This window comes from Corvus hawaiiensis, chromosome 22, assembly GCF_020740725.1.
Source record: "Corvus hawaiiensis isolate bCorHaw1 chromosome 22, bCorHaw1.pri.cur, whole genome shotgun sequence".
NCBI classification, from domain to species: Eukaryota; Metazoa; Chordata; class Aves; order Passeriformes; family Corvidae; genus Corvus; species Corvus hawaiiensis.
Genome location: NC_063234.1, coordinates 209,773 through 235,323, shown reverse-complemented (window position 1 = coordinate 235,323; position 25,551 = coordinate 209,773). Strand labels below are relative to the sequence as shown.

Below are 25,551 nucleotides of genomic sequence, written 5' to 3'. Positions count from 1 at the left end.
TAGAAGCAAATCTCTAAGTAGCAGCGTCCAGGGCTGCTACTCAGCAAGGGCAGACGTAAACACAGGCATGCACAGACAGGAACAATTCTTCGGGGAGCATATCAAAGGACAATCGCTGACAAATCCAGTGTACCGAACACACCTAATTACAGTGCGCGAACAACGGAAATTGGTTACGAGAAAGGGCGCCTGCGTATTTAATGCCCGGGAAATGAAGTCCAACAGGGCTGACGGGATTCACCTACGGCGAGCGGGATAACGCTGAGCGCGACAAGGGAGCACCGCCGTCACCCTGGAGTGCCGCGCCTGCACCGGTGCACTCTGACCACGGCGTGGCGCTTCAGGCCCGCAGCACGGCCAATCTGCGCGGCTCCCCGCGCCCAGCCCGCCCCTTCGGAGAGAATTTGTCACTGACTTCCTAAGGGCTGTTCCCTTTTCCCTACACGATTTCACTCACGCGGACACAATCTACAATTGCTGAGAATTAAAGCAAAAACCGTGACCGACTCCCGTTAATGTTCTCACACCAAAGGGGAGCAGTGACCTGCACACAGCCTGGCTGCGCTCACAGGACAGCCCATGTGTTGCCCTGACATATAACTTGTAGCTCTTGACAAGTTAGGAAAATTGTTCCATAAAATAAAATCGTATGCCTGGATCCAAGTTGAACTGTAAGAACAGCTGAAATGCTGGAGTTCTCTTAAAACCGTACTTTAGAAGTAAACTTCCCAGTAGCCACGTAGGAGTACATGTAATAAATGCACTTACCAAAAATATACTCGTGAAGCCACTGTTTCAAAGTATCACTGTTCCGTTGATATTCAGGCCTTTCCAGCACGAAGGTGTGGGACTAGGGCAGAGGTTGTGATGCAGTCTATCAAGTCATCACACGCGAGTGATTGGTTTCAGTCAGTTTTCAAAGACGAGGGTGTTAGGAGAAAAAAAGAAAACAAACCTAAAAGGACAAAACATAACGGAGAAGTGAACCAGGAGACATACAGGGAGACACAATTGTACATTAACATGGTGAAACATGGGCTGAAGAAGATGCAGTAAGAGAGCTGGGCCTGTCTCATAAAGTCTGTGATGAACTGCAATAAACCTCACCTTACCTTAAGGACAACACAGGGGCACAACATTCCTGGATGTGTCTTCACATTAAAGGTCTCCATGAATTCCAGCATGATCAGGAAGCTCTTCCTACCTGGATACTGTAGCTGCAGGAACTGAGAAAAGCTGTAGGATAGTCAGGGCCAGCGATTTCTCCAATCCTCTCAGTAAAAATCTGACTCTGACAGTGGGCTGGGAAAAAACCCTCAACCAAACAGCAGAAAATTATGCTCATTGGTGTATTAACTGATGCACTGGGTAAAGGTAGCAGATTATTTTCTACACTAGTCTATGCCTACATGAAAGATCTGGAGCCACATATGTACCTGCCTCTCTCCCTCTCTCACGATGGGTCTAGGGCACCAGCACTATCCAGTACTCCTGCTTCAGGCGAGGGACAGGGAAGGACACTGGGAAAGCACCACTGATGCAGCTGTGGGGCTGGAGAGCAGAAATAAATGTGATAACTGGAAGCTCATCAGAAACATTCCGCGGTGTTAGATTTGCAGCTTGTCTGCTGTTCCAGAGTGCGTAGAGTGGTAAGATAGATATCCCCTCCTCAATTCCAGAAGCCTCTGGATGCAACTCTTTCCTCTTAATGCCTTTTCTGCTAGAACGTTTAGAATGTAACAGTGTTCTTTGAGCAAAACCAGCTGTGCCTCTTGCTGACACAATTCGAGCCACAAATGCTCCCTTCCGAAGAGCAGCAAGAAGGAGCAGCCACAACTGCCCGGAGGATCTCTGCTTGTTGACAGCATCTGATTACTGTGAAGTGGTGCTTTGATCAGCTGGGAACAAAGGCTTTATGATGTGCTGCAAAAGCTGTATGAGTAATCCTGTAATTGATGAGGAATGCTGGACCGGCTGATACCACTGCAGATTTTTGCGCTATTCTGACACCGAATTAATTGTAAGAGGGAAATTGTTTGGCTTTGAATTGAATCCTCAAACACACCATGCTGACCTCCACCAACAAAAATGCCATTATCCAGGCATTAATTACAAATTATCACTTAGACCATACAGTTTAAGATTGTCATTTTAATGGAAGGGAACCAAGTTGTGAATGAGAAAATGGACATTACTGTCCCTTAACTAACTGTGGACTTCAGAAGCCAAGATTCTAAGCTTCTTTTACTTCACAGAGAGAAGCTTGTTTCCACCCTATACCTATGTGTCAGCCCTACTTGCTGCTACAGGAAATATTTGGGTTTCAAGCATTTACTGGAAAAGGAAAGCTGGAACAAGTAAAAGGATAATATTTTTGTGTGGCCCAGCTCAACTAAAATACCCCAACACAAGTCACAACACCTTTGGGCAGAAACAGAAGGTGTTTCTTTAAAGCACAAGCTGTAATTCAGAACAATGTCTCTATGACCATCTTCCCAGAAAGTTATGAGCAGCTGCTTTTATTTGACATGAACCTATTCATCATCCCAGTGACTGAGCACCTCTGTGTGTCCCACTGAATTCATTCTCAGGTTTTCAAACACAACCGACAGTTACATAAACAGCAAATAAACACATAGAAACGCCTATTCTGTTAAAACTGAGTGCTCTCCTAATTTATAAATCCTGTTTGAAATGCCTCTCTGGGTTCAAAGAAGCAGAGAAAGCCTGACTAATTTACCTGGAGGTTCTGGCTGCCTCTAAGTCCAGCCCAACAGCACAGTGCTTTGTACCAGGAGAGATCAGCTGAGCTACAAAGGGAATAAAATCTTTTCCTTTCATGATATACTTGTACTATCTGTAAGGGAGGGGGGGGGGGGGGGGGGAGGGGTCCCTTTATTGATTCTATCTCATTTTTCCCGGCTAAATGCACATTTCTGTAATTTCACTGACTGTCCTTCAAACCACAGAAGCATTTGAAGGCTATGTAAGAATAAAGCATCTTTTCCAGCACACTCTCCTGGGCTGCTGCAGGTCCTGCCTAAAATACTCCAGTGATACAGAGTTCACTGCCTCACCAGGCTTTAAGGTGCCACTCTAATGCCTCCTTCCACCTTCTGCAAGCCCAGGATAAGAAATACCTCAAAACCTGCTCGATATGCCAATCCACAGGGTACTATTCACTCCCATGTAAGTGTAAAAAAACAAAAAAAAACCAAAAAAAAATCTGCTTTTCTTAAAACTGAAATTTCCTCATGCTGCCAGTATCTGTCCCAACTCCACAACCCCTTCAGGAGTAGCCTGGAGGCAATTACAGGAAGAGATAAGGATGAAAAGATGAAATCCTTGCGAGTGAAAAAAGACTCAGAGGGAGCCTACCCTAAGCATACAAGCCACAATACAATGAGGACTATCTTTACACTCCTAACCCCCTACTGAAATCATTAGGAAGTTAGAATTTCAAATCCTGTATCAGAGTCCTTTCCTATTACCTACAAAACCATTTTTCCCCAGCCATGGGATCTACCATGTGAAGAAGGCATACTCAGGTTGGTAAAGTTAAATTCTTTCTTACAAGAACCTTGGAATCAGAAGGCAGCAACACTGACTTCTATTTACCAAGGTGATCATGCTATCTTCTTTGCCTGAAGTATGTTTAAATGAATGTTATTAGACATGAGTGTTTTATCGTCAGCAGTTCATCTACAGCTGCTCGGCTCTGACTTGTCAAACTCTTGCAAAAATCATCATGTTCCCTCCACAGAGCTGGGGAGCCCTAGTCCCTGGCAAATATGGAGCGCAGCATTTCTCCAAAATGTTTTAAGATGGTCCCTGCCCAAAGGGAGTACAGCTTAAATGGACATCACATGGGTATTACTGTGGAGCAGAGAGAGGCACTGTGAAGGACTGAGACAGAATCAACCAACACCACAAGCACTTGAGCTGAAGAACAGCATTCCTGGTGTGACATCTTTGTGGGGAGGGCACTGTGCCTTCCCCGGTATGAAGACAAGACACCTCAGCTGCCCTGTGACATACATTCATATTACTTTACCGAACTCCTAGAACTCTGAGGCTTTGCTCACCAGAACACACTTCAGCCATGAGGCCAGGTTCCCAAAGGAGAAATGGTCAAAATTGGGATTAAAAAAAAAAAAAAAATTAGACCTTGCCGAAGAGTGAATGGGCTCTGAATAGAAAGTTTCAATCTACAAGTCTGGGTGCAGACAAGAGCATATCTAAAAGGAGCATTAGGGAACAAGGGTGTGGTGTGGTTCTGGTCTTCTTGCAGTTTAAGGACTACGTAAGGTTAAGCAACAAGAACTGGGCAAGAAATTCAAGACTCTTCAAGTAGCTGTGATGTTCAGGGGCCTTTCACAACAGCTCTTCTCTTACCAGCTCCTGCCTTATCTACCTTCTTTTTTCCCAAGTGACACATGGGAATATGAGAAAATGAATGCTCCAGAGGCTGCATTCAGCTTTCAACAGGCAACGGCCTCTTTATTATCCGCAGCAGGCAAGTCTGAAAGGCAAGGAACCACCCGGACAAGTCATGGAGCAAGAGAAGCCTGCAGCCCTTGGGCAGACTGCAACAGGCAGGTCAGGAAGGAAGGAAACCAGCTCTTCCCAGCACATCTGTCTCCATCTCTGCCTAAGTGAGGAGAAGCCTAATTATCTCCTGCTGGAAAATAAAGGAGAAAAAGAGCCTGTCAATATCACCCAGCTCAGGCAGGAGCCCGAAAGACGCAGGGGCAGCTTTTGCCCTTAACTCAGGAAGGAGATCTGCAAGGACCTTTGCCTTGCAGCCCAGTGGCTGGAGCAGCTGCAGTGCTGGATTTAAGGGCTCTGAAAAGTGAACAGGTTCCAGCACATCAGCTGCGTCGCAGCAATTCCCAACCTCTCCACCGTCAAGGTAGCTCAGCCCCTCACTGCTGCTGAGAAGCTCCCTCTGCTAGAGCTCTTTTCACAGAGCAAGGCATAAAAGTGCACACATGAATGGTCAATGCGGAGCTGCTCATCTGCTAGTTCACAGCTTTCCATTTTGCACCTTCACATCAAGGCCTTACAGCATCTGTAAATCCATGTACTTGTGCTAAAAGGCATCACTTTAGGAAGGGTAGGTTGAATGAACATGTCTATTCCAATACTCTGGAGACACGAGGAATTTGAATCTTGAATCAGACCCAAGCAGCCATGGATGGAGAGAGTTTGTAATAGGCTGTTGCTGGGAAGGCAAATGCCAAGGCAGCCTTAAGCATTGGAAGTCAGATCCAATTTTGCATTTCAGCATGGGGGAGCTCAAAGAAACTATCTTTCACCTATGACAGTATTTATGAGCAGTATGTGTGTTGATTTTTTCCAGACAGGATTTAGCTCCAGCTGGCAAAGCTGCACCCATAAAGGATGAACCTCTTACCCCGTGTAGGCACATGTTTCATTGCAGAGGGAATCCTGAGGTGCTGATCACCACGCTGATCCAGACACTTCGCTGCCTGACGCCACAGAAGCTCTCCCTGGTTATGAACTGTGCAGCAGAGCCAGGCAGCAACCAGCAAGAGGGACCTCACACTGTCAGCCCTTCTGAACAAGAGATGCATGCCTGGCCATTTAATGCGTGGATTATGGTATCTGGTGTCAGTAACCTGCGAACCATGCTCCTTCTTGGCCTGTGTCCTTACAGGGCAGCAAGCTAGTTATTTCTTCATTAGACTTCACAATTCAATTGGTAATTTTCCCATATCTACTAACTTGGGTCCAGAATACTCAGAATCTCAGTACCCAGGGAGCAAGATATACTCAGTTTTGCAAGACTGGCTGCACTGGCATCCATGAAGGCTTGTCTGTGGAAATGTCTGTGGTGGGAGGTGTAAGACATTTCTCGATTTTCCATTCAACCCACCTAAAGCTGAGGTGGAAAGGAGTAGCGAAAACCAAGTGCCAGTGCAGCATTTATACTATGACACAAAGTTGTTGTCCCTAACAGCAGCCACTAGCCCACAGCCACTCTGCAAAGCAGAGCCTCTGCTCACAGCCCTGACTAACCCTGTGAATCTCCTCCCAGGCATATAGGGAATACTAAAAATGAAAACAAAACCCCACATCTTTCACCTTGATATTATTGTCAGGACTGGATTTAAGTGGATGTTGTAGGTAGGGAAGTATCTCCTGATCTAGCAAGGGCTCACCTGTGCACGTCCTCTTGTTTTCGTGCAGGGTGTAGCCAACCCTGCAGCTGCAATAGTAGCCCCCCATGTAGTTGTGACAGTGATGACTACAGAAGGGTTTGCTATCCAACAGCTGTTTGCACTCATCGATATCTAATGGGCAAAGCACAGAATCAGGCAAACAATACATTTCAACAAAATGTTCCCTCAGTCTCAGCCACTCTGTGTTTTGTGAGGCTGGTCACTGGTTGCTGTGCCTCTCTGCATCTGCTTCTGTACAATGAGACCACCTTCTCCCGCCCCACACCAGCAGCCTCAGGCTATGAGAGCACAGGGAAGCACCAACCCCACCATAGCTGTGGCTCTCTTCCACTTACAAGGGGGGCCAATCTCTCACCTTCAGCAACGTAAAAGGCCTCAAAGCCTGTGAATGGTTTCTCATTGGAGTAGTCAGACCGAAACACTTCCACGAGGTGGTTGTCGATGGAGATGTATGTCTTGTTGCCCGGAGCCTCCTCAGTGTCTGTACTGTTCCTTCCACACAGCATAGCCAAGGTCTTCCCACCAGAGCTCAGCTGCAAAATGGGCAGACAAATCCACCAGGTGAACACAGAGCATCGATCTTCCCAACCCGCTGACATGGCTGGAAAAGCACATGTTTAACAGTGTGAGGAAGGAAGCTTGGATGCTCTCAAAAGGCACTTCTGTAGGTCAGTCCACATCCAAGGACAGATAAGAGTGGATTTCCCCTGTTCTCTGTGACTTAAACCCACAATTTTGTCTCCCTTTCTCCTTTCAGAGGTTCTGACAAATCTCTGATGCCAGCCATGCCTTGTTTGGTTTAGCTGAGTATTTCTAGGGCTTGAGGATGAAGCCAAATGCTCTGCATTGAAAAAGTGATGGATGTTCAGCACAAGATTCTCTTCAGGAACTGGCACAAAAAGTGGTTGCTGAAGCTGAGGGAGGAGCAATTCACAGCTTGGCTGGAAGAGGGAGAAGTGCTCACTGCTGGTCTGTCACTTCATCCTCATGAATGAGTCTGGGAGCTCCCGAGATCAGCCAGGCTGCAATTTCAGATAGTTTAGATGGGCTGGCCTTGAAAAATTCATATTTTGGTGCCTGGAACAAAAGCTGAAGGTGGCAGGAAGTGGCAGCAGGGGCAAGGAACTGAAGTGACACCACCCTGAGCTCAGAATTAATTTTGGTTGTGACCTTGAGCAGTCCCTGGGCTGAGTGAGTTCCCCTTGTTTGTAAAGGAGAGCAGCTGGGAGAGGAGGCCAAACAGTTTTGCAGAGCTTCAGAAGAGCAGCTTAAGAACTCCAGCATGAAAACAGGAGCATCTTCCCTTCCTTGATTTCTTAAGATGCCCAGGGGATTTTACCAGAGCGAGAACTGAAGCTGAGTGTGCAATCTCCCTGCTGCTGCAGGTGCCTGGGGACAGGGCAGGCAGGGAGCTCTGGCTCAGAAGGAGCAGGAATCGGATTGTTCTGAAGAGAAACCTCCTCCAGGCTTTACCAGCTCCTGGCTGCAGCTCTTTTGGGTTTGCTCTCTTGACTCTGAGAGTCCCAGGCTGTGAGTGAGAATTGGGCAGTTTGGGACTTGGGTGTTAAATTGCAGGATTTGGAGATGAAGCTGCTGCTCTTTGTTGTAAAAGAGAATTTTGGTGATTTCTCTGAAGGCAGAACCAGCTACAGCTGTTGGAGAGCAGCAAATTGAGCAGTGGGATGGTTCCCATGTGAAAGTGTTCTGGTTCCTGAAGGTCTGTTTGCCGGAGTGCTGTGTGTACGTGGTGTTCCTGCCCGTGTCCTGATTCCAGAGCCAAGCTGGAGCAGCTGTGAACATCTGCTTGAACCACACCTCGACTGAGAAGCGATTCTTCACTGGGGAGAACAGACTTGGAATGAGTCACTTAAGCAATTCTGCATTTTCCTAGGGAGGCAAACAAGCGCCATGTGAGGTGTCAGAAGTGTTTCGAGTTTGGCCACTGGACGGATGAATGGAAAGGGAAGAGAAAATACCTGCCCAGGCCTTCAGGGACAGCTCAGCTGGCCAAAATCCTGAAGGAGAAAGAAAAGCAACTCCAGCTGCAACAGAGGTAAGACTGGCAGGGTGAAATGCCTGGTTTAGCAATGAAATAAAAGAAAAGATGTTGTCCCAGCCCATTTCCCGTGACCTTTCCCTCCAGACTGTGGGATGTGTGTTAAGTGAAATGTGTGCGCTCGAGTCCCAGAGGATTAAAATGAACACTTTAATTTAATGGAAGCCTTTCATTAACATGTGCTCACCTGAAATCACTTAAAACTGTTTTGGCCCGTCTGAAACAAAAGCCATGCACTGAGCCAAAGTTAAAATAGGTGGAGCCTTTTTGGTAGTGGAGCAGTTGCCTGAACTCCTTGGTTCTTTGATTTCATGGTTTTGTGCTGTCCAGGCAGGTGAGGCTGAAAGCTGCCCATGTATTTCCAGCAAAGCAGCAATTCTGGTCCTGTGTTCAGATTTGCTGTTCAAAGCTGTGGTTAAACCCGGCCCAGCCCTGATCCTGCTGCTCCCTGGGAGCTGCGGGGCTCAGACAGGTGAAGGAGAGTTGGGTTGGCAGCTGGAACTCAGCACAAAGCAAAACCATCTCGCTGAGTTGCACAGTGATTTCCTGTGGCAGCCGAGAAAGTGGGAGAAACAGAGAAACCTCAGCAGAACTCTGCATGGGGCACCTGATCTCCTTTCCACTTTGCCCTGGGAATGCATTTTAATGCTTCCTCCCAGGTTCATGATTGTTTCAACAAGCAGATCCAGAGGCAAAAGGAATGCAGCCCATCAGTTTGCCATGAAATTCCAGTGTGCCAGGGTCATCTCTGCCCTGCTCCGGTTTGATTTTGGGAGCTGCAGAGGGACAGGGGCACTCCCAGTGCCACTCCTTGCACCTGGAATTCCTGAGAGCTTGATCACTGCCACTTCCAGCTCTTCCCAGTGCCAGGATGGGAGGATGGAGAGCATTCCCAGCTTGTGCTGCCTCCCGATGGGGCAGCAAAGGGTGGCACTGGGGCAAGCAGGTCTCTTTGCCCTCCTCAGCTGCTCCAGCTCAGCAGCAGGTGTGAGTCAGGCCTGAAAGCCTGCCTGGAGCGGAGGCTCCTTAGCTTGTGAGTGATGGAAAGTGATTGATTCGGAAATGAATTTTGATCCAGTGAGTAATTGTGAAGTAATTAGAATCACCCAGTATTGTGGACATATCGGGAGTGGTTGGACTCTGACACTTGGCTCCATTAGGAGCTCAAGATTTTTAGGCTAAGTTTGAGTTAAAGGCTCACATTACTTCCTTGTTCCTTTTCTGCCCTGTTTCTGGTAAATTCTGCAGCTTACCACTGAAGGAGGGTGAATTGAGGGTGCAATTCCTCATTCTGGTCCTTGGCCTTGGGTCTGAGTATGGGATCACTTAATGGGAGAGTTACAGGCCTGGCCAGTCTGGCACTAAAGGAGGTTTTGGGCTCTCAGTGAGGGACACGTGCTGGGAAAAATCATCTTGTGCAAGGGAGCCTGAGTAACCCCTAGGTGGGAGCAGGTTTAATCCTGGTGCACCAGGCTGGGTTCTCAGGGCTTGTATAACCATGAGCTCCTCAGCTGTGCCAGGAGGGATCCCGTTCCTCGGCTGCCAGTGCTGCACTTCCAAGGATGGAGCTTTTCCTTCATGGAGAAACAACTTCCTGGGCCACACCAGAGCTTTTTGTGTCACCTGCTTTGGGAGGTTCTTCCTTGCCCGTGGAGAAGTTGGGTCTCGCCCAGGTCTGCTGTGGAGCACCTGTGCCACCACCTTTAAAGAGCCACCCTGGAGGTGTCAGTGAGCCCCTCAGTGCCTGCCCAGCCTAGAGCAGGGCTGGGAGGGCAGGGGGCTCAGGGAGTGCTCATTCCTGGTGGTGTTGGAGCTCGGAGCCCAGCCCTGAGCTGGGTTTGTGGCTCTGAGGGCACGGGGAGTGTCCGGAGCAGGCCTGGCCTGGGCAGAGTAGGAACTCCTGGAGTAACTCCTGAGTAACCCACACCTTCCACGCGAGAGGGAGGCGCTCCCAGAGTCAGGCGCTGTCTCCTCAGAGGTGCTTTGGGGTTTAATTCTGTTCTCACAGTGACTCCTCTCACCTGGGAACCCCGTGGTTACCTCCAGAGGGTCTGAGGCCTTAGGGATGTAAATATGGACAGGAGGGATTGGAATCTGCCTATCAGGGGATCTTCCCCTTGCCCACAGGAGAGTGTGCAGAACTCTTCTGTGTGATGATAATGTTTTCATACTTTAGGTGTGAAAATAAAAAATTGGAAAAATCTCATTTTTCTGGCAGCACACAAAGAACTTTCTTCTGTGTCACCACTAAAATTCTGTGAGGGGATGAACACCTGGGAATCTGAAAGGCGCATACCTGGAAAGCATCAACATGAATGGATTTTTCTGCTTCTTTTTGCACTTGAAAGAAAGGTGAAAGTTACAGGCTGAGTCAAGCTTTTACCCTTTATTTCAATCAATTCAGATATTGCTAAATATGGCTACACACAAATTTTGTACCCTTTTCTCCTGTGCCTTTTGCATCCCAGCTGCTGCTGTCCATACAAAAGGAGGCAAAGGGGAGAGTAGAGCATAAATAGCACAGAAAATGAGAGGTGAATTGCTGGGTTTTCCTCCCCTTTGCTCTGCTTTGCACGGGACTGAGCTGCCCAGTGCCCTTGGAATATTGAACTCAGCCTCACTGTGCTGCTGGTTATTTCATTTTCCTATTGCATTCATCAGAGCCATTATTTTTCCCCCCTTAATTAGCGCTGGAGAAAGTGCTGCAGAAAAGAAGACCAAGAAAAAAGGGTATGTGGGGACCGGTGGGGACCGGTCCTGCACCAGTGGGGACTGGTCCTGCACTGGCTGTTCCAGCAGGACTTTTGCAGGGGGGGTGGCAAAAGTCAACTTTGCGAATTATTTTTGGTTTTACTTCTTTGAGCCTGTTAGAGGCTTTTGTCTGACAGACATCTGGAGAATTTCTACTACTCCCTGTCCAAAAACTCTCAAGTTTTTACTCTCTGTTTTCCTCCCTGCTGATTTTCCTCCCCCTGCATGATCTTGCTGTAGTAATAAAAGTCTTCCTATTTCTGCCTCAGAGGGCATCAGGAGTCTCTGAAACAAGGCTGGCTCAGGGGTTCTGCTCCCTCAGTGCTCCACCTGCCCATCCTGCTCTGACTTGTGCTGTTTTCATTCCCTTCTCCTGCCAGTTCTCTCTCTCTCAAGCTCTGTGTAGAGAATGCAATAAAACATCTAAAAAACTCCAAACCCATAACCAAACAAAACCCCCTCGATCCCAAACTAAACCAAAATCCAGGAAATAACCCTGCCCCTCTCCAAGTCCTGGTTGGAGCCAAGAACTCTTTGCACATTGTTTGTACTTTATGTTTACTTGGGAATTTGCTTTCTTAGCAAATGGAAAGGAGGAGCAGCCAGAGCTGTGGCTCTGACACTGCTGGCATCGTGTTGGGAGTTTGACTCCGGGGAAAGGCTGAGCAGTAGCAGCCCCAGCATCTCTTCCCCTTTACTGCCAGTTCTCTGGCTGCCAGTCTGATCTCAGCCCGTTCTCAGGAGGTGTTCCAAGGGCAGGCCTTTGCTGGGTGTGGCAGGCAGGACATGAGGCAGAGCAGAAGCCCAAAGGGCTCCTTTATTCCAGGCTGCCCTGTGGAATGTGCTTTGTTGGAATGCTGGGCTGCTGGCTCCGTGTGGTTTAGCCAAGGCTGCTTTCCCAGAAGTGCCAGTTTATTGCTGCAGTTACTCAGCACTGGTGAGATCACGAATTAACTGGTTTGGAGCTGGGCAGCTCAGGCCTCTTCCTGCCTCAGCTTCCTCAGATGCTGCAGCCTGTGCTGGCATCATGATTTACAGAGTATTTGAGCTCCAAACCAGTGCAACAATGAGCAGAGCAGAAGGGTTCGTGGAGAAGGGGGTGGTTTGGGCACTTTTCCCTTGAAATTTTAAAACTCTTGTAAATTTGAATGATTCTCCAGCTTCTATGCAGGCACAGAGTCCATCAATATCAATTCCTTTCCAGATAGTTTGCTATTTAGATTTTTATTTTAATATGAGAAGAATTAAATGTGGGGAATGCAGCAAATTTATAACTTCCAGATTTAAAATAAAACTCTGTAAAAGCTTGGCTTCTGGCAGGAGGAGCAGGAACTCTTTTGCCCAGAGTGTGTTTGTTTTGCTCTAAGCAGTATTGAGGGAGCCCAGGCCTCAGCAGAAGAACAGGCTGGGGCAGAGCAGCTGCTGCAGAGCCCTGGGAGCCCCGGGGACAGAGCTGCCTCCAGCTGCTCCTTGGCCCCCGTGTCCCCCGCGGGATGCTTGAGTTACCCACTGAGAGCCCCCTTGGGACTGGAGCACAGTAAATCTGCCTGTCTGAAGGGCAGGATTGTGTCCTAAGTCCCTCCTCATTCCTTCCCTTCCTCAGGCCCCAGCTGTGGCTGGGCCCACCACTGTGGCTTGGGTGGCAGTGGCACGTTGGAAAGCCCTGGGGGTGCCAGCTGGGGGTGAGAGCTCGGGGTGCCAGCCCAGGCTCCACCAGCACTTGGCCCACACTGGGGCACAGATTGAGAGATGAACTCTTGGAAGCTTGTCCTGAGGAGGATGAATGGTACCTGCTGGCGAAATTCGGTGCTTTCACAGAGCTGTGATAAACCCCAAAGTCTTAGACTGCCAACCTACAGCCTCTGCACCGTCACATTCCCCAGTTGCATTTTGTATTAGAATTTTACCTGCTCCCACCTGCGTCCTCCTGCTGGCAGTGCCAGCAGCCCACGTGCTGCCTCTCCTGAGAGCAAGTTCCTGCCTGTTTCCTCTCCTAGCCCCAGCTCTTGCTTCCCTCTGGCAGAGGCAGCTTTAGGTGCAATATCCTCATGTTTCTGGGAGTGGGTTTTGGAATAAACCTCCACACGGGATGTCCATGGGTTGCTGCTATGGATTCTGTGAAAGGTGATCAGGAAAAGCAAGTTCAGAGTTACTCAGGGGATCCTCTGATTGCTGCCCATCTCATGAAGCTGCTCAGGGTGAAACTACTACTCCCATGCTTTTTATTTTCCTCCTCTTAGTGCTGTTTTTTCCCCAGGTAAGTCAGTGCTGGAGCAGCCCTTGTGGGTTTATCTGTAATGAGCAGTGGTTGTGTCTGCACACGGAGATAGCAGATTCCAGCTGTAGTGTGCAAACGTCGGTGCTTTGTGCCTTAGTGCACACCCACATTTGTCAGCTGACAGGGCTGATGCGGTGAGAAAACCTCGCACTCTCCAATAACCTGAGCACAGGAACTTCCTGCGTTGTTACATTTAACCAAAGCTCTGATAAAAAATACTACATTAATTTTTCTAATGGAGACCAGATTCCGCATTATCATAATTTACGTTTTTGGATACTCTTTGATTGACTCTGGTGGGAAGGGAGGTGAATCAGTATCTTGTACTTTAGGGAAAGATCTAGGGGAGAATTGAATTGTACTTCCTTGGAATTCACATCACCCCCCCTTAGTCAGAGATGTTGATCTTGAGAACAACAAGCAAAGAACAGCCCAGGAAGGGCTGAATGTGAAAAAACAGTGCAGAGCATACAGAAATCCTCTTTGCTGTGTTCATCATTCTGTCTTCATCTTGGATTGTTTCCACCCTTCTCCTCCACCTGGAAGTCACAAGCATCCTGCAGTGGCAGGTACTCTGGGTTCTTCTGCCAGGAGTAGCCCAAGAACAGCTTTTGCTGGGAGCAGCTCTGACCTTGCTGAAATCACTGCTGAAACCTCCCCTGACTCTTGCAGTGCCAGAATTTCAGGGTGGCTATGGTGAGGCAGGGACTCAGCCTGGTTCATTGTCCCCAGAGCTCGGGTAGTACAGGACAGTCAGGCCAGTAAAGCCCCTGCTCAGGGCTGGGAACGAGATCCTGGCCAGCTTTCCCTCTCTGCCCCTCTCTGCAGTCCTGCTGGGCTATGTCATGCCCTGGGGCCACTCTGCCGTTGCTCAAATGGCCAAAATCCACTCATCCAGGAGTGGGAAAGGGAGGGAGGGCACAGGAATTCATCTTAGGTGGTGAGGCCTGGAAATTTTCAAGGCAACAAATTGATCTTTGGATAATTCCAGCAGAGCAGAGAACACGGTGCCGTGGGCTCTGGCAGGGCTCAGCTCTTTGTTCTCTCCCAGGTCCAAAAGTGTGACCACTTCCAGCAGCAGTGACAGCTCAGCCAGCGACTCCTCCTCTGACAGCCAGGACTCCTCTACCTCCTCCGAGGACAGTGACAGTGAGGACAGCTCCTCCTCCTCCTCCCCCTCCTCCTTCCCCTCCCCCTCCTCCAGCAGCTCTTCCTCCTCCTCCGACTTCAACTCGGATCCGAGCTCCTCCAGCAGCAGCAGCAGCAGTGACAGCAGCTCTGAGGATGAGCCCCCAAAGAAGAAGAAGAAATAGCTGGGGAGCTGCAGGACTGGTGTGGAGTGGGGGACAAGCCCCTCCCAGGGGCTGGAGCACACGGCTGCCAAACATTCAATGGTCAACATTTCTACTGCTCACACTTTCCAAGTGTTTTGCCTAGTTGTTCCTAGGACATGCAAGGTATTAAATGGCTTCCTGAGACGTACTGAGAGAGTATTTTTGTGCTTTATCCTTTTATGGAAGATTTTACTTTTTTAGTTCCAAGAAAAATTTAAAAAAAATCTATCATCCGATTCGTTGATATGAGCTAAAGTCCAGTAACCTGGATGTTTACATGCCGGAAAGCAAAAGCTTTTTATTGCAGGTTATGCTGTGCATCATGTGCTGTTCCTCTGTTAATGACAGCTTCACTTCCATTGAGAAAATCCTCTCCAACAGTTAAAAGCAGAAGTTCTTCAGCGCTGCTGTGGAGCTGTGGCATTGTTGAAGCTGAATGCACAACGTGTCCCACACAGAGCCTCCCATCTCATCAGCTGGTGCCAAATGGATTCTGTGCTGCTGAGCTTGTGTTCCAATGGCTTTTCCTGATGCTTCCAGGTCCAGTCTTAAGTGCACCATCCAGCTGAGCTGTGTTGGTTTGTTACTGATCAATGGAGTGCTTGTCCTGCCCGCAGGCTCTGGGCTTTTCACTCCCCTGTGGCCTTGGCTCATGTGTTGGAAGTGTTTGCTGAGACACAGAGTGTTGGTGGTGGGAAGCAGCAGCTCAGTGACTTGGGGCTGCTGCTGCTTTAGGAGTTTCATCTTTGTGCCTTTTTTTTGTCAATTCGGTGTGCCCCAGTGAGACAAGGGCTGCAGTGCGTGTTCTGCAGAGCTCCAGCACAATATTGCCACGCAGCAAAAGCAGAGAAATAATAACAGCCACAACTGGGCACTGTTCTCACTGGGTGCTCAGTAAAAAAGAGACTCCTTGAAATAAAGGGCTCAAAGGAAAGTGTTTCCCTTTGGATGTGTGAAATGCAGGATTGCCGAGTGACAGTCCGCAGAAATTCAGTCATTCTTTGTTTGTGGGAACTGCCCTGGAAAAGGAAGTGAGTGCAAAAGCCCCACAAGCCCTACAAAAGCAGATGCAGACAGGCTGCAGAGCAGGGATTGCTGGATGCAGAGTGGGAATTCTTTGTTCTTCTGGTGCATTGAAGCAGTTGCCATTAGGATTTTATTTGGTGATGCAGTCTCCTGAATTTCTTCTTCTTCTTCTTTTCACAAACAGTGCCCTTTGTGGGGAGGGGGCATCACTTGTGGAAGAATTCTCAAGTATCTTGGTTTAGGTAAAATACAGTAACTAAAGTATTTTTTATAATTTTTATGGAAAAAGCAGTACGTAGACTTCCTTTGGAATAAACTGTACTTATTTAAATGTTTGCAAATCCCTATGTTGTGTGTGTGTGTCTGTGAGCACTCCTGTGTTTTACAGAACACGCTGCAGACTGTAAATAAAACTACCAGAAAGGTGTTTAAGTCTTGTGCACTGAATGTACCATTTAATGGGAAAGTGAATAAATGATTAACCAGCAGTTGCTAAGTGGATGCTTCCTGCAAATATCTGAAATCTTTGTGGTGTTTGTGTGCAGGTTTCAGCTGGAGTTGCCCTGGCATTGCCTCCCAGAGGGGCAGGACTGCTCCCCACGAAGTTCTCCAGCCAGAAGTCCCTCTGGATCCGGATTATTTTTTTAAAAAAAGTTTAGTTTGTCTTGGCTTTTTCTTTTTTTCCTGCCCTTTCTGGTTTGTCTCTCCATGTTCTTATTTTACAGAGGAACCCCTCCCCAGCCTGGCCGGAGCTGCAGCCTCCTTCATGTGCCGCTGCCTCACTCGCTGCTGCCGTGCTGGCTCAGGAATGTGATCAAAGCCAATTCCTAAGCAGGAATCGTTCCGGGCCTGCTCTGTTTAATCGCTGCCGCCGCGAGCAAAGCTGCCCCTGCTCCTTGAGGGGAGCGCTCGCTGCAGCCCGGCAGGAAAAGAGCCCAGGAAAAGCCGTGCCCTTTGCAGGAGAAGCGCTGGGAGCAGAGGGGAGAGCGGGAAAAGGGAGCGAGAGCAGCTGGGCGGGCGGAGCGGCATCAGCGCTGATCCCTCCGCGGGCAGGAGCGCATCACAAATAGTCCCTTGCGGATCACTCCGCGGGCGGGGCGGCATCAGCGCTGATCCCTCCGCGGGCAGGAGCGCATCACAAATAGTCCCTCGGGAGGATCACTCCGCGGGCGGGGCGGCATCAGCGCTGATCCCTCCGCGGGCAGGAGCGCATCACAAATAGTCCCTCCGGCGGATCACTCCGCGGCCAGGACCGCAGCACCGCGGGTGCCTCGGGCGGATCCCTCGGGCGGATCCCTCTGTTATAAATGGGATTGTGATGTTGGCTTTTCGCATGTTACGTCATTGTTGTGAATGTGAGGTAAAGAAATTCAGCCAAATTAAATTTAATAAAGAAATAGATTTTATTCCGCGGCCGAAAGATCGATCACACAGAAAGCCACGATGGAGAAAAGCAGCCCCAGCCCGGGGTCGGAGCTGGGTGAACACGCATAGGTGGCACTGTTGGAGGTAGCAATTCCTCCTCCTTTTTGAATAAATCACAGGCTAAGGGCAGAATATGAGAACCCGCAGCCCGAAATAGTCCTGATCCTCCTGTTTGGAGTGGAAGGATTCCTCCCCAAGGAGGGTATCGGAGGTGTCTCAGGACTTGTCCAGGCAACACTTGAAACCACTGCTATAAGCTTGGCCTTATTTCCCAGTCAGGTGTGATTCTTGGTGTATCTCTTGGATCATTTGGGTTTTCCCAGAGCATTAATCCCCAGTTCCCTCTTAAGAGTTACCTTGGTATCCCCAGGCTTAGATGTTCTGGTCCACTCCTTAGGTTCCTGCACGGGTGCTTTGATTCTGCTGCCGTGGATCCACCCTCGCTCCTTGGCCCGGATCGCTGCCTCAGTTGTCAGTAGCACCTGAAAAGGACCTTTCCCTTGTGCAACTAAAGATTGCTCCTTCCATGTTTTTACTAACACCCACTCCCCTGGATGGATGTTACGGATTTTAAAGTCTAAAGGAGTGGTTTGAGGGATTATCCCTTTGAACCGCAAAGCTTCAAGGGTCCTTGCAATTGTGTTGACATATTCTTTAACACACTCCCCTAATTCATAGGTAGCAGTTTCATGTTGGGTGTTCAAAAAGGGTAACCCAAACTATAGGAAAAGGGTTCATGAAGGATGTCTGGACTTCAGGCAGCTCTCTTGAAAGCTGTTTATTGCATAGGAAAAGTCACAAAAGCATTTCAGGGAGTGGGTATCCAGAGCCAGCCCCACAGCTGTCAGCCACAGCTTGTAGGCATAACTGAAGCCGCTTTCTGTTCAAGAGAGCATTGTACACCTTTCTTTGCTGAGTATCCCAAGACATAACAACCAACAAGCACCAGACACAACACCTTTACATTTGCCTATAGCCTATCTTAGGTACTACCACCACCGTACTGTACATATCTTATAGAACCCTAGAGTCACCACCATCCAATCACAAGAGCAAGCAGGCTACAATTCAAGCTCACAATGGAACACTCTCAGACCTCTCTTCTTCCTGCCACATCAACATTCCTTGTCTGCCTGCCATAGCTCTCTTCCTGGCAAAAACATGTTTTCTATTTACTTCTGCTCTTCCTGGGACCCACCCACCCGGTGAAAAACATGTCTTTGTTTGCAGTCACATACCTCTGTCCTAAGCACAAAAATCTCCTTCCAGCTCACCTCCAACCTTTGTCCTCTCACCCATTCAGTGATCAATGTTTCAGCAAACATCTTCCACTCTACATCAAAACCTGCTTCCATTTCTGTCCCATCCTCAGGCTCCACACTCAGAGATCTCTCGGCCGAGCCCACATATCTGCAAAACTTTCTTACCAAACTTTCATCTTCAACACCAACCATCATTTCGTAAGGTGACACTCTCAGGTCTGACCTGGTTGTGTCCAAACCCTCAATAAAGCCAGAGGCTGGCATTTTACCCACAACATTTGAGTTTCAATTATTGATTCAGTTAAGGTTCTCTTTAAAGTTTGTTTCATCCTCTCTACCCGTCCTGAACTCTGTGGGTGCCATGGGCTATGTAGTTCTCATTTTATTCTTAAGGCTTGAGTTAGTTGCTGTAAAACTTTTGATGTGAAGTGTGTCTATCTTAGTAATCATTCCATACCTGGGGATAATTTGTTCTAAGAGGGTTTTACATTCTACATTGGCTGTGGCTCTGACACTGGGAACAGCTTCCACCCAATGGGGAAGATGGTCTGTTATTACTAACAAGAATTTCCACCTCTGCACGTGGGGGACTTCAGTAAAGTCCACATGGATACTTTGAAATGGTCGGAGAGCCAACTCACGACCTCCTGAAGTTGTTTTTCTCATCACCTTCTTATTTACTTTTTGGCAAACCATACATCTTTCAGTTATTTGTTTAGCCAACCCATAAATTCCAATGCCCCCATAATTCCTTAGAAAGTGATCACACAAAGCCTTAGTACCCCAATGAGTTTTTGATGCAGGTTTTCTAATATTTTTCTGGTGAGTGACTTACGAAGTAACTGCCTTCTGTCAGGAAGTTTCCATTTTCCACATTCGTCTGGCCTTCTCCCCCTTCTTACTTCATTCTTTTTCCTCTGTTTCACTGAGTGTTGGAGTCTCCAATTTTTCGCTCTTCGAGGCCAAAATTAACACAACCCTTTTTATCCCATTCTCTGCAGCATCCTCAGCCCCCCCGATCTGCCAAACTCCCTCCTCCCATCTCTGAGGCCATCCCCCCCGCTGTCCCCCCCTATGTACCACAGCTCTCTCTTCAGGCAATTCCAATGCCTCTAAAACCTCCAAAACAAGTCTCCCATGCATCAGCCCCTTTCCCTCTGAACCAAGCAATCCCCTTTCTTCCCAGATTTTCCCAAAGGCGTGCACCCCTCCACAAGCGTACCTTGAATCAGTAGATGTATTTCCCTTCTTGTGTGCTAAATATTCCAGTGTGCATAGTCTCCCCCATCAAATAAAGCCTACCCTGACATTCTTTTTCCTTGTACACATCTGGAAGAACCATCTACAGATATTATTTCCTTCTGAAAGGGCTCCAGCAAACAAAAGTTAATGGTTCAGAAAAAATCCCTGTCAAAATGCCACTTCTCAGGAGGCTGCTGTGCCAACCTTCTGGTTTCAGGTTTATGAGGGGCTAAGGAGTGGTTTGAGAGTTATTGGGAGCTAAGGAAGGCTCCATCCTGGCTGAGCAGCTGGGATTGCACGTGCAGAGATCAGGCCAGCATCTGCTGAGCACCCCAAATAAATCAGCTCCAAATTAAACCTCTGCACCCTAAAGCAGCCCAGCTGAGCAGCTCAGGTGCTCCCTGTATTTCCCAGTGCAGGAGGAAGAGGCCTTGGAGCAGTTTAAAGTCCTGCTTCCTCCCCCCCCCCTTCCAAATTAACTGCCCTGACACTAATTGGTATCTCCTCAGTGTCTGCAGCTGCTTCCAAGGAGCTCCAAACAAATGAACTCTTAAACAAGGTAGGGAGCAGCTCCGGGAGAGCTGGTGCCTGGGAACAGAGGAGCAAAGGACAGAGCTGGAAAAAACTGAAGTGCAAACAGCTCCTAGTACCTCTGAAAGGAGAGAATTGAACTGTGGAGAGAATTAAAGTGTGGAGAGAGCAGCCCTGCCAATATTCTGATTATTTAGAGAGAGGGAGGTGTGGCTGCTTGGGTTCCACAGAGGAAATTGGTGGGAAAGGCTGGGACTGGCTTGGGAGGTTTGAGGAAGTTCCAGCTCAAAGCTGAGACAGAACCAGGTGGGGGGGACCTGGAAAATTCAGTCCTGCTTTTCCTTTCCCGGCAGGAAAGGGGCAGCTCCAGGGCGGGGAGCTGGGATTTGGCGTTTCCAGAGGCGCAGCTGAGCCTGGGCAGAGCCATCCCTGCACCCTGGCTGGGGTGAGGTGTGCCCTGAGGGAGCTGCATCACCTGTGCCCAGGGAGATTCCAGCCGGTGCCCTCCTGTCCTGCACATCCCTGTCACACACATCCCTTTGCTGCTGTGCTCCCGGAATTTGAGGTACGGGAAGGGCTCCCTTCCCCCTCCCCTGGAAGCCATCTCAGAAGCCCGAGTGGCTTCTCCTTTCCTGCCTTCTCCTTGTCCTGCTCCTTGTCTCTGCTCCCGCTGGTGTTCCCAGACAGCTGCTGGCTCTCCTGAGCCAGTTCTGAATTTTGGATTTCTTTTCCCTGCATTTCCCACTGCGGAATGCCATCGGCTGCCTCGGGAGAGGAACCAGTGCAACCTCCACCTCCCCTCCTCGTGTCACCCTTGTGCCAGCACCTGAGGCCAACTCCGAACCCCTTTGACTTCCAGCCCCCACGCTTTGCCCTTCCCGGTGATTTCCAAGTCATTAACTCATTCTCAGGTCGTGGTTTGGGGATTTCTTTTCCATCCATTAAAGCTCCTTTCTAGTTCCGGGAGCTGGAAGTTTGGGAGGATGTGACACCTGGGATTAGAGCCCCCATTCCAGCAGCATCCATTGCACCTGAACGTTGTGCTCGAGTCCACTTTAGACTCAGCCCAGCTTTGATTAAGTCTACCAAGGCTTTTGAGGCCGTGAGATGTTGCCTGGAAATCAGAAAATGCCAAAGGGGACTGGAGATCCATGTTGGAATCATGGGATCGCTGCTGCAGAGGGGAGGTGGAATTCAAAACCCCTCATGAAGAGATTATGTGCAGAGTTTTGACTGAATTGCAACTGTTTAATGAGCTCCAAATTGTATGCTTTATAATATAAACATTCCATTTGCAGGAGAATATCTGGAAAAGACCTTTGGGATCGCCAAGTCCAACCCTCAACCCATCCCCACCAGCACGCTCCCCAGCCACCCCTGTCCTCCAGCGCCACATCCACGGTTTTTGAAGCCTTGCAGGGATGGTGTCTCCACCCCTGGCCCGGCCTTGGTCATCCAGGGACAAGGATTCCTCTGCTTTTGCAGGAAGAGGGAAGGGGAAGCGTTTCCCTCGCAGATGGGACAGGAACGTGTTCCACAGGCTCCAGGAGTGGGTGAGTGACAGCTGAAGGCTGAGCCATGGTGAGCAGCAGTGCTAATTGCCACCTTCCCCCAGTGCTCTAATTGCCACCTTCCCCCAGTGCTCTAATTAGCACCTCCCTCAGCTCACCCTTCCACCCAGCCACTTCCCCAAGCCTGTTTTTCGGGGTTTTTGTCACCCAGCATTCAGCTGCAGCACAGCTTTGTCCTCCAGGTGCTCCTCCTGCCCGGAATTGGACCCAAGGGGGTGGAAAACGCCGTGGTTCCAGTGGGATTTGGGTCTCCAGCACATCCCTCCCGCTGTGCCCTCAGCCTGGTGCCCCCAGCCACAGGGAAAGGGAGCAGGTGGTGTAATCCCCCACCTAATCCTAAAGATTTCTCTCCAGGAATGCCGGGGCCTCCCAGCTCAGCAGAGCATTCCTTGGTGCCAGACGCTTCCTCACACGCAGGGAAAAGGTGGAAACCCAACGCTTTTCCCAAAAGCCCAAAATATTCCCCCATTTGGCAGCCAGGAGCTGAGGGAACGGGCATCTTCCCCTTCTGTCTGGGTGCCTGTGGCAGCTCCGAGGTGTTGCTCGGGAATTTTCAGTGCTGGGGCTCCTGCAGGGCCAGGGAAGTGCTTTGAGCCCCGTCATCCGTGCAGGGAAAAGCAGATATTCCGTTAACCCCTTAGAGACCATTGCAGGAGCTTCCTGGGAGAACTGGGAATGGGGATCCGTAGGGGGATTGACTCCCAATTAATGCTGTCAGAAACCCTTCAGCCACCCCAAACCTTCCACAAACAAACCTGGAGGAGAACCCAAGGCCTCCTTGTGCCCTGGCCGTGTCACACCCTGGCAGTGCCACTCTGTGCTTCCCCTTCTTTGGGCCAGAATTGTTCCCAGAATGATAAACCCAGAGGGAAGTGCTTCCACCTGAGAAAGTGAGGCTATTCCCACACCACCCTCCTATTTATTTCATGAGGAATTTTGAAATTTTGGTTTTCTGCTCCAGCCAGGGACAGAAGAAAGTTTGGGCAGCAAAAAAAATCTGAAGTTCAATCAGATCTTAAGCCTGGATTTTAAATGGATCACATTAAAAGAACCCAAAAAATCCAGAAAAGAATGAAAGAATTCCTAATTCTCCTCCTGATCTCCCTCTGCTGCATCCCTGTCCTCCCAGCCATTCTTCCCATCTCCAATTATAGATCCCTCCAGGCAGAGCCCTGCCAGTGTTTCTGTCAGGGAAGTGCCAAGCCCATCCACAATGCTTTACAAATAATCACAGGGAACACAGATTTTGTGAAATATTGAAGCTTCTGCTGTTAAAAAAATGAAGTCTCTCTGCCATATCAGCCACGATGAAATGTCAGTGTGCCACTCTTCCCCAAGTAACATCCTTCCCTCTGTCACTCTCGCTCTGGCACATGGCAGGCCGGGATCATCTCCTCCTTCCCACAGGGAAGGAGTTGGGTTTAAATTCAAGACACAAACTTGGACAAAATTGAATGTCTGAGGTGTGTAAGAATAAGGGAAAATCGTCTCAGATCTTCTTCAGCTGCCTTTGTTTCCTGCCCTGTAACTCTTCACTCCCTGAAATGACTCAGAACACCTGGGGATGAAGGCACCGTGTTGAAGGCTGCAGAATTCTCCCTGTTCTCCCTCGACTTTTCCAGGACCTGAGCATGTCAGGAGCCTTGCAGCCCATTCCAATGCTTCACAGCCCTTTCCATGAAGGATTTTTTCCCAATGTCCACCCTGAGCCTCCCCTGGCCCAGCCTGAGGCCGTTCCCTCTCCTCCTGTCCCTGTTCCCTGGGAGCAGAGCCCGACTCCCCCCGGCTGCCCCCTCCTGTCAGGGAATTCCAGAGAGGGAAAAGGTCTCTCTGGAGCCTCCTTTTCTCCAGGCTGAGCCCCTGGGAGAGCAGGGATTGAGCAGGTGTGGGGGCTGAGGTGCTCCAGCTTTAAGGTCTCACTCTGAGAGCACTCCGAGTTTGTTTCCAGGCTGGAAATGGTGCCTGGAATTTTGGGTGGCCAACGGGGATCTCGAGGATTTGAGGTGGCAGCTGGGAGAGAAACCTGCTGCTCAAATGGCACTGGAGGTTATTTCCCTCTCTCTGGAATCTCTGCCAGTTAAGAGCCCAGCCTTCTCTGGGGCTGCAGTTGAATTATTTGCTTTCACCTCCGATCTGCCCGAGGTGGAGCGAACTCCTCTGGAGCTGGCAAACGCCAACAGATCCCATCTCCGCAGGGTTAAGGGATGGAATTGTATTTCTCTTAACCTCTTTTGACCGGGAAGTTGGGATTTTCCCCCTCTGCCTGATCCCTGTTTCTCCTTTCTCGAGTCTTGAGTTGTTTTGGGGAGCAGAAGGTTCAGGGCTGTGCCCCCGAAGCAGCTCTGGCTGTGTGAACACAGCAACCTTCTGCAAGTTAAATCTGCTGCTATTTCTGTATTTGAAAAGGAGCTGAAATGCCAGTGGTGATGTAATGTTCATTTACATTTAGGGTCTGTTTCTATTTATTTCTGCTCCTATTAACTGCATCTTGATTCCAACAGTTTGGGGTTTGTTTTTCTTTTTACCTGCTGAGGCTCTCTTTGCTGTGAACAGCTCGCTTTTTACTTCAAGCCTGCCAGATTTCCTGCTTTATCGAGTCCATAAATGAAGAAGAATGACAGGTAGAAGGGGAAATGGATGTCTCCTCCCCAAGGGAAGGCTCCTAAATTGGATAGGAGCCGTTTCTCTAGGAACTGCTGCCTCTGATTGCCGCTGGAATGGCTCTGGAAGGAGCTTAGAGGGGATCATTCACCTCGGGTTTGTCCTGGATGTGCAGAGCTGGGGAGATGCTTTGGGGCTGAGAGATTTCCTGTGCCATCTTCCATGAACATGCAGAGAGGTGGATTAAAAGTGCCTGCAGAGCTCTGATGTGCAGCCTGTGGCTCCCTGCTCCCACTGCTGCTCTGCTCAAGGAGTTTCTCAGCCCCAGAGCAGGAGAAAAAGGCAGAAAATCATGGAATCCTGGGGTTGTTGAGGCTGGCAAAGGCCTTTAGCATCATCAAGTCCAAATATCAACCACCACCATGGTCACATCAACCCATGACCTCAAGTGCCATGTATTTATCCATACCTATTTATCCATACCTATTTATCCATACCTATTTATCCATACCTATTTACCCATGTATTTTATGAACACTAAAGTGCCATATCCATGTATTTTATGAGCACTTCCAGGGTTGGTGACTCCACCACTGCCCTGGGCAGCTGTTCCAGCGCTGGACAACCCTTCCCATGCTGGGCCAGGAGAGGGATTCTGGAAATCCAGACTCTGAGGAGCAGGGGATTAAGGCAGCATTGGATTCCTTTATTCTCCCAGAAGGATAAAGGAGATTTATCCCCAGACGAAGCAGAGGTGATCACACTGAGGTCATCAGTGGGATTTCTTCCTTACTCCCACAAATACCCACTGGGGTGACAGAGTTCCCTACAAGGGCGGTGTTGGAAGGAGCTGCTGGAATGTTTTGCTGTTCATTGGGATCCACAGGATGTTTGGTGTCTCTCAGAGCTGTTCCAGGCTCTCCACAGACCCAAACACACTTCTCCTCAGAGTAGAGAGGTTTCCCAGAGTGCTGGTTTTTAATTTCAGATGCTGGGATAACGACACGGCTTCAGGAGGCAGGAGACTCGTTGTGCTGTGCCTCAGTCCAGGCAGGGACAACCCCCAGCTAATAAAAACCTCTTTAAAGCACAAAAAGTCCCGTTAAACTGATATTATAAAGGCTGCAAATTGAAGCAGGCCTCAATCAGAAAGCAACAGAATTTAATTCCCCCCCCCTTGCCCATGTGCATGATGATCTCCTTCCTAATTGCCCATCCACGCTTTTCCCACAGAAGGGCTGTCCCAAGGTTGGAGATGGTTCCAGCTT

The 25,551-nt window shown here is 49.2% G+C and overlaps 1 protein-coding gene across 1 annotated transcript; it reads right to left on the bottom strand.

Annotated features, from left to right (window-relative positions):
• Positions 1 to 1,464: 1,464 nt before the first annotated feature.
• MASP2 (MBL associated serine protease 2) lies at positions 1,465 to 6,805 on the bottom strand. The gene is made up of 3 exons (XM_048326371.1): positions 6,562 to 6,805; positions 6,109 to 6,317; positions 1,465 to 1,551 (listed from the first exon to the last, which is right to left on the bottom strand). The coding sequence occupies exons 1-3, from the start codon at positions 6,803 to 6,805 to the stop codon at positions 1,465 to 1,467; spliced, it is 540 nt and encodes a 179-aa protein (XP_048182328.1).
• Between the last annotated feature and the right edge of the window lie 18,746 nt (positions 6,806 to 25,551).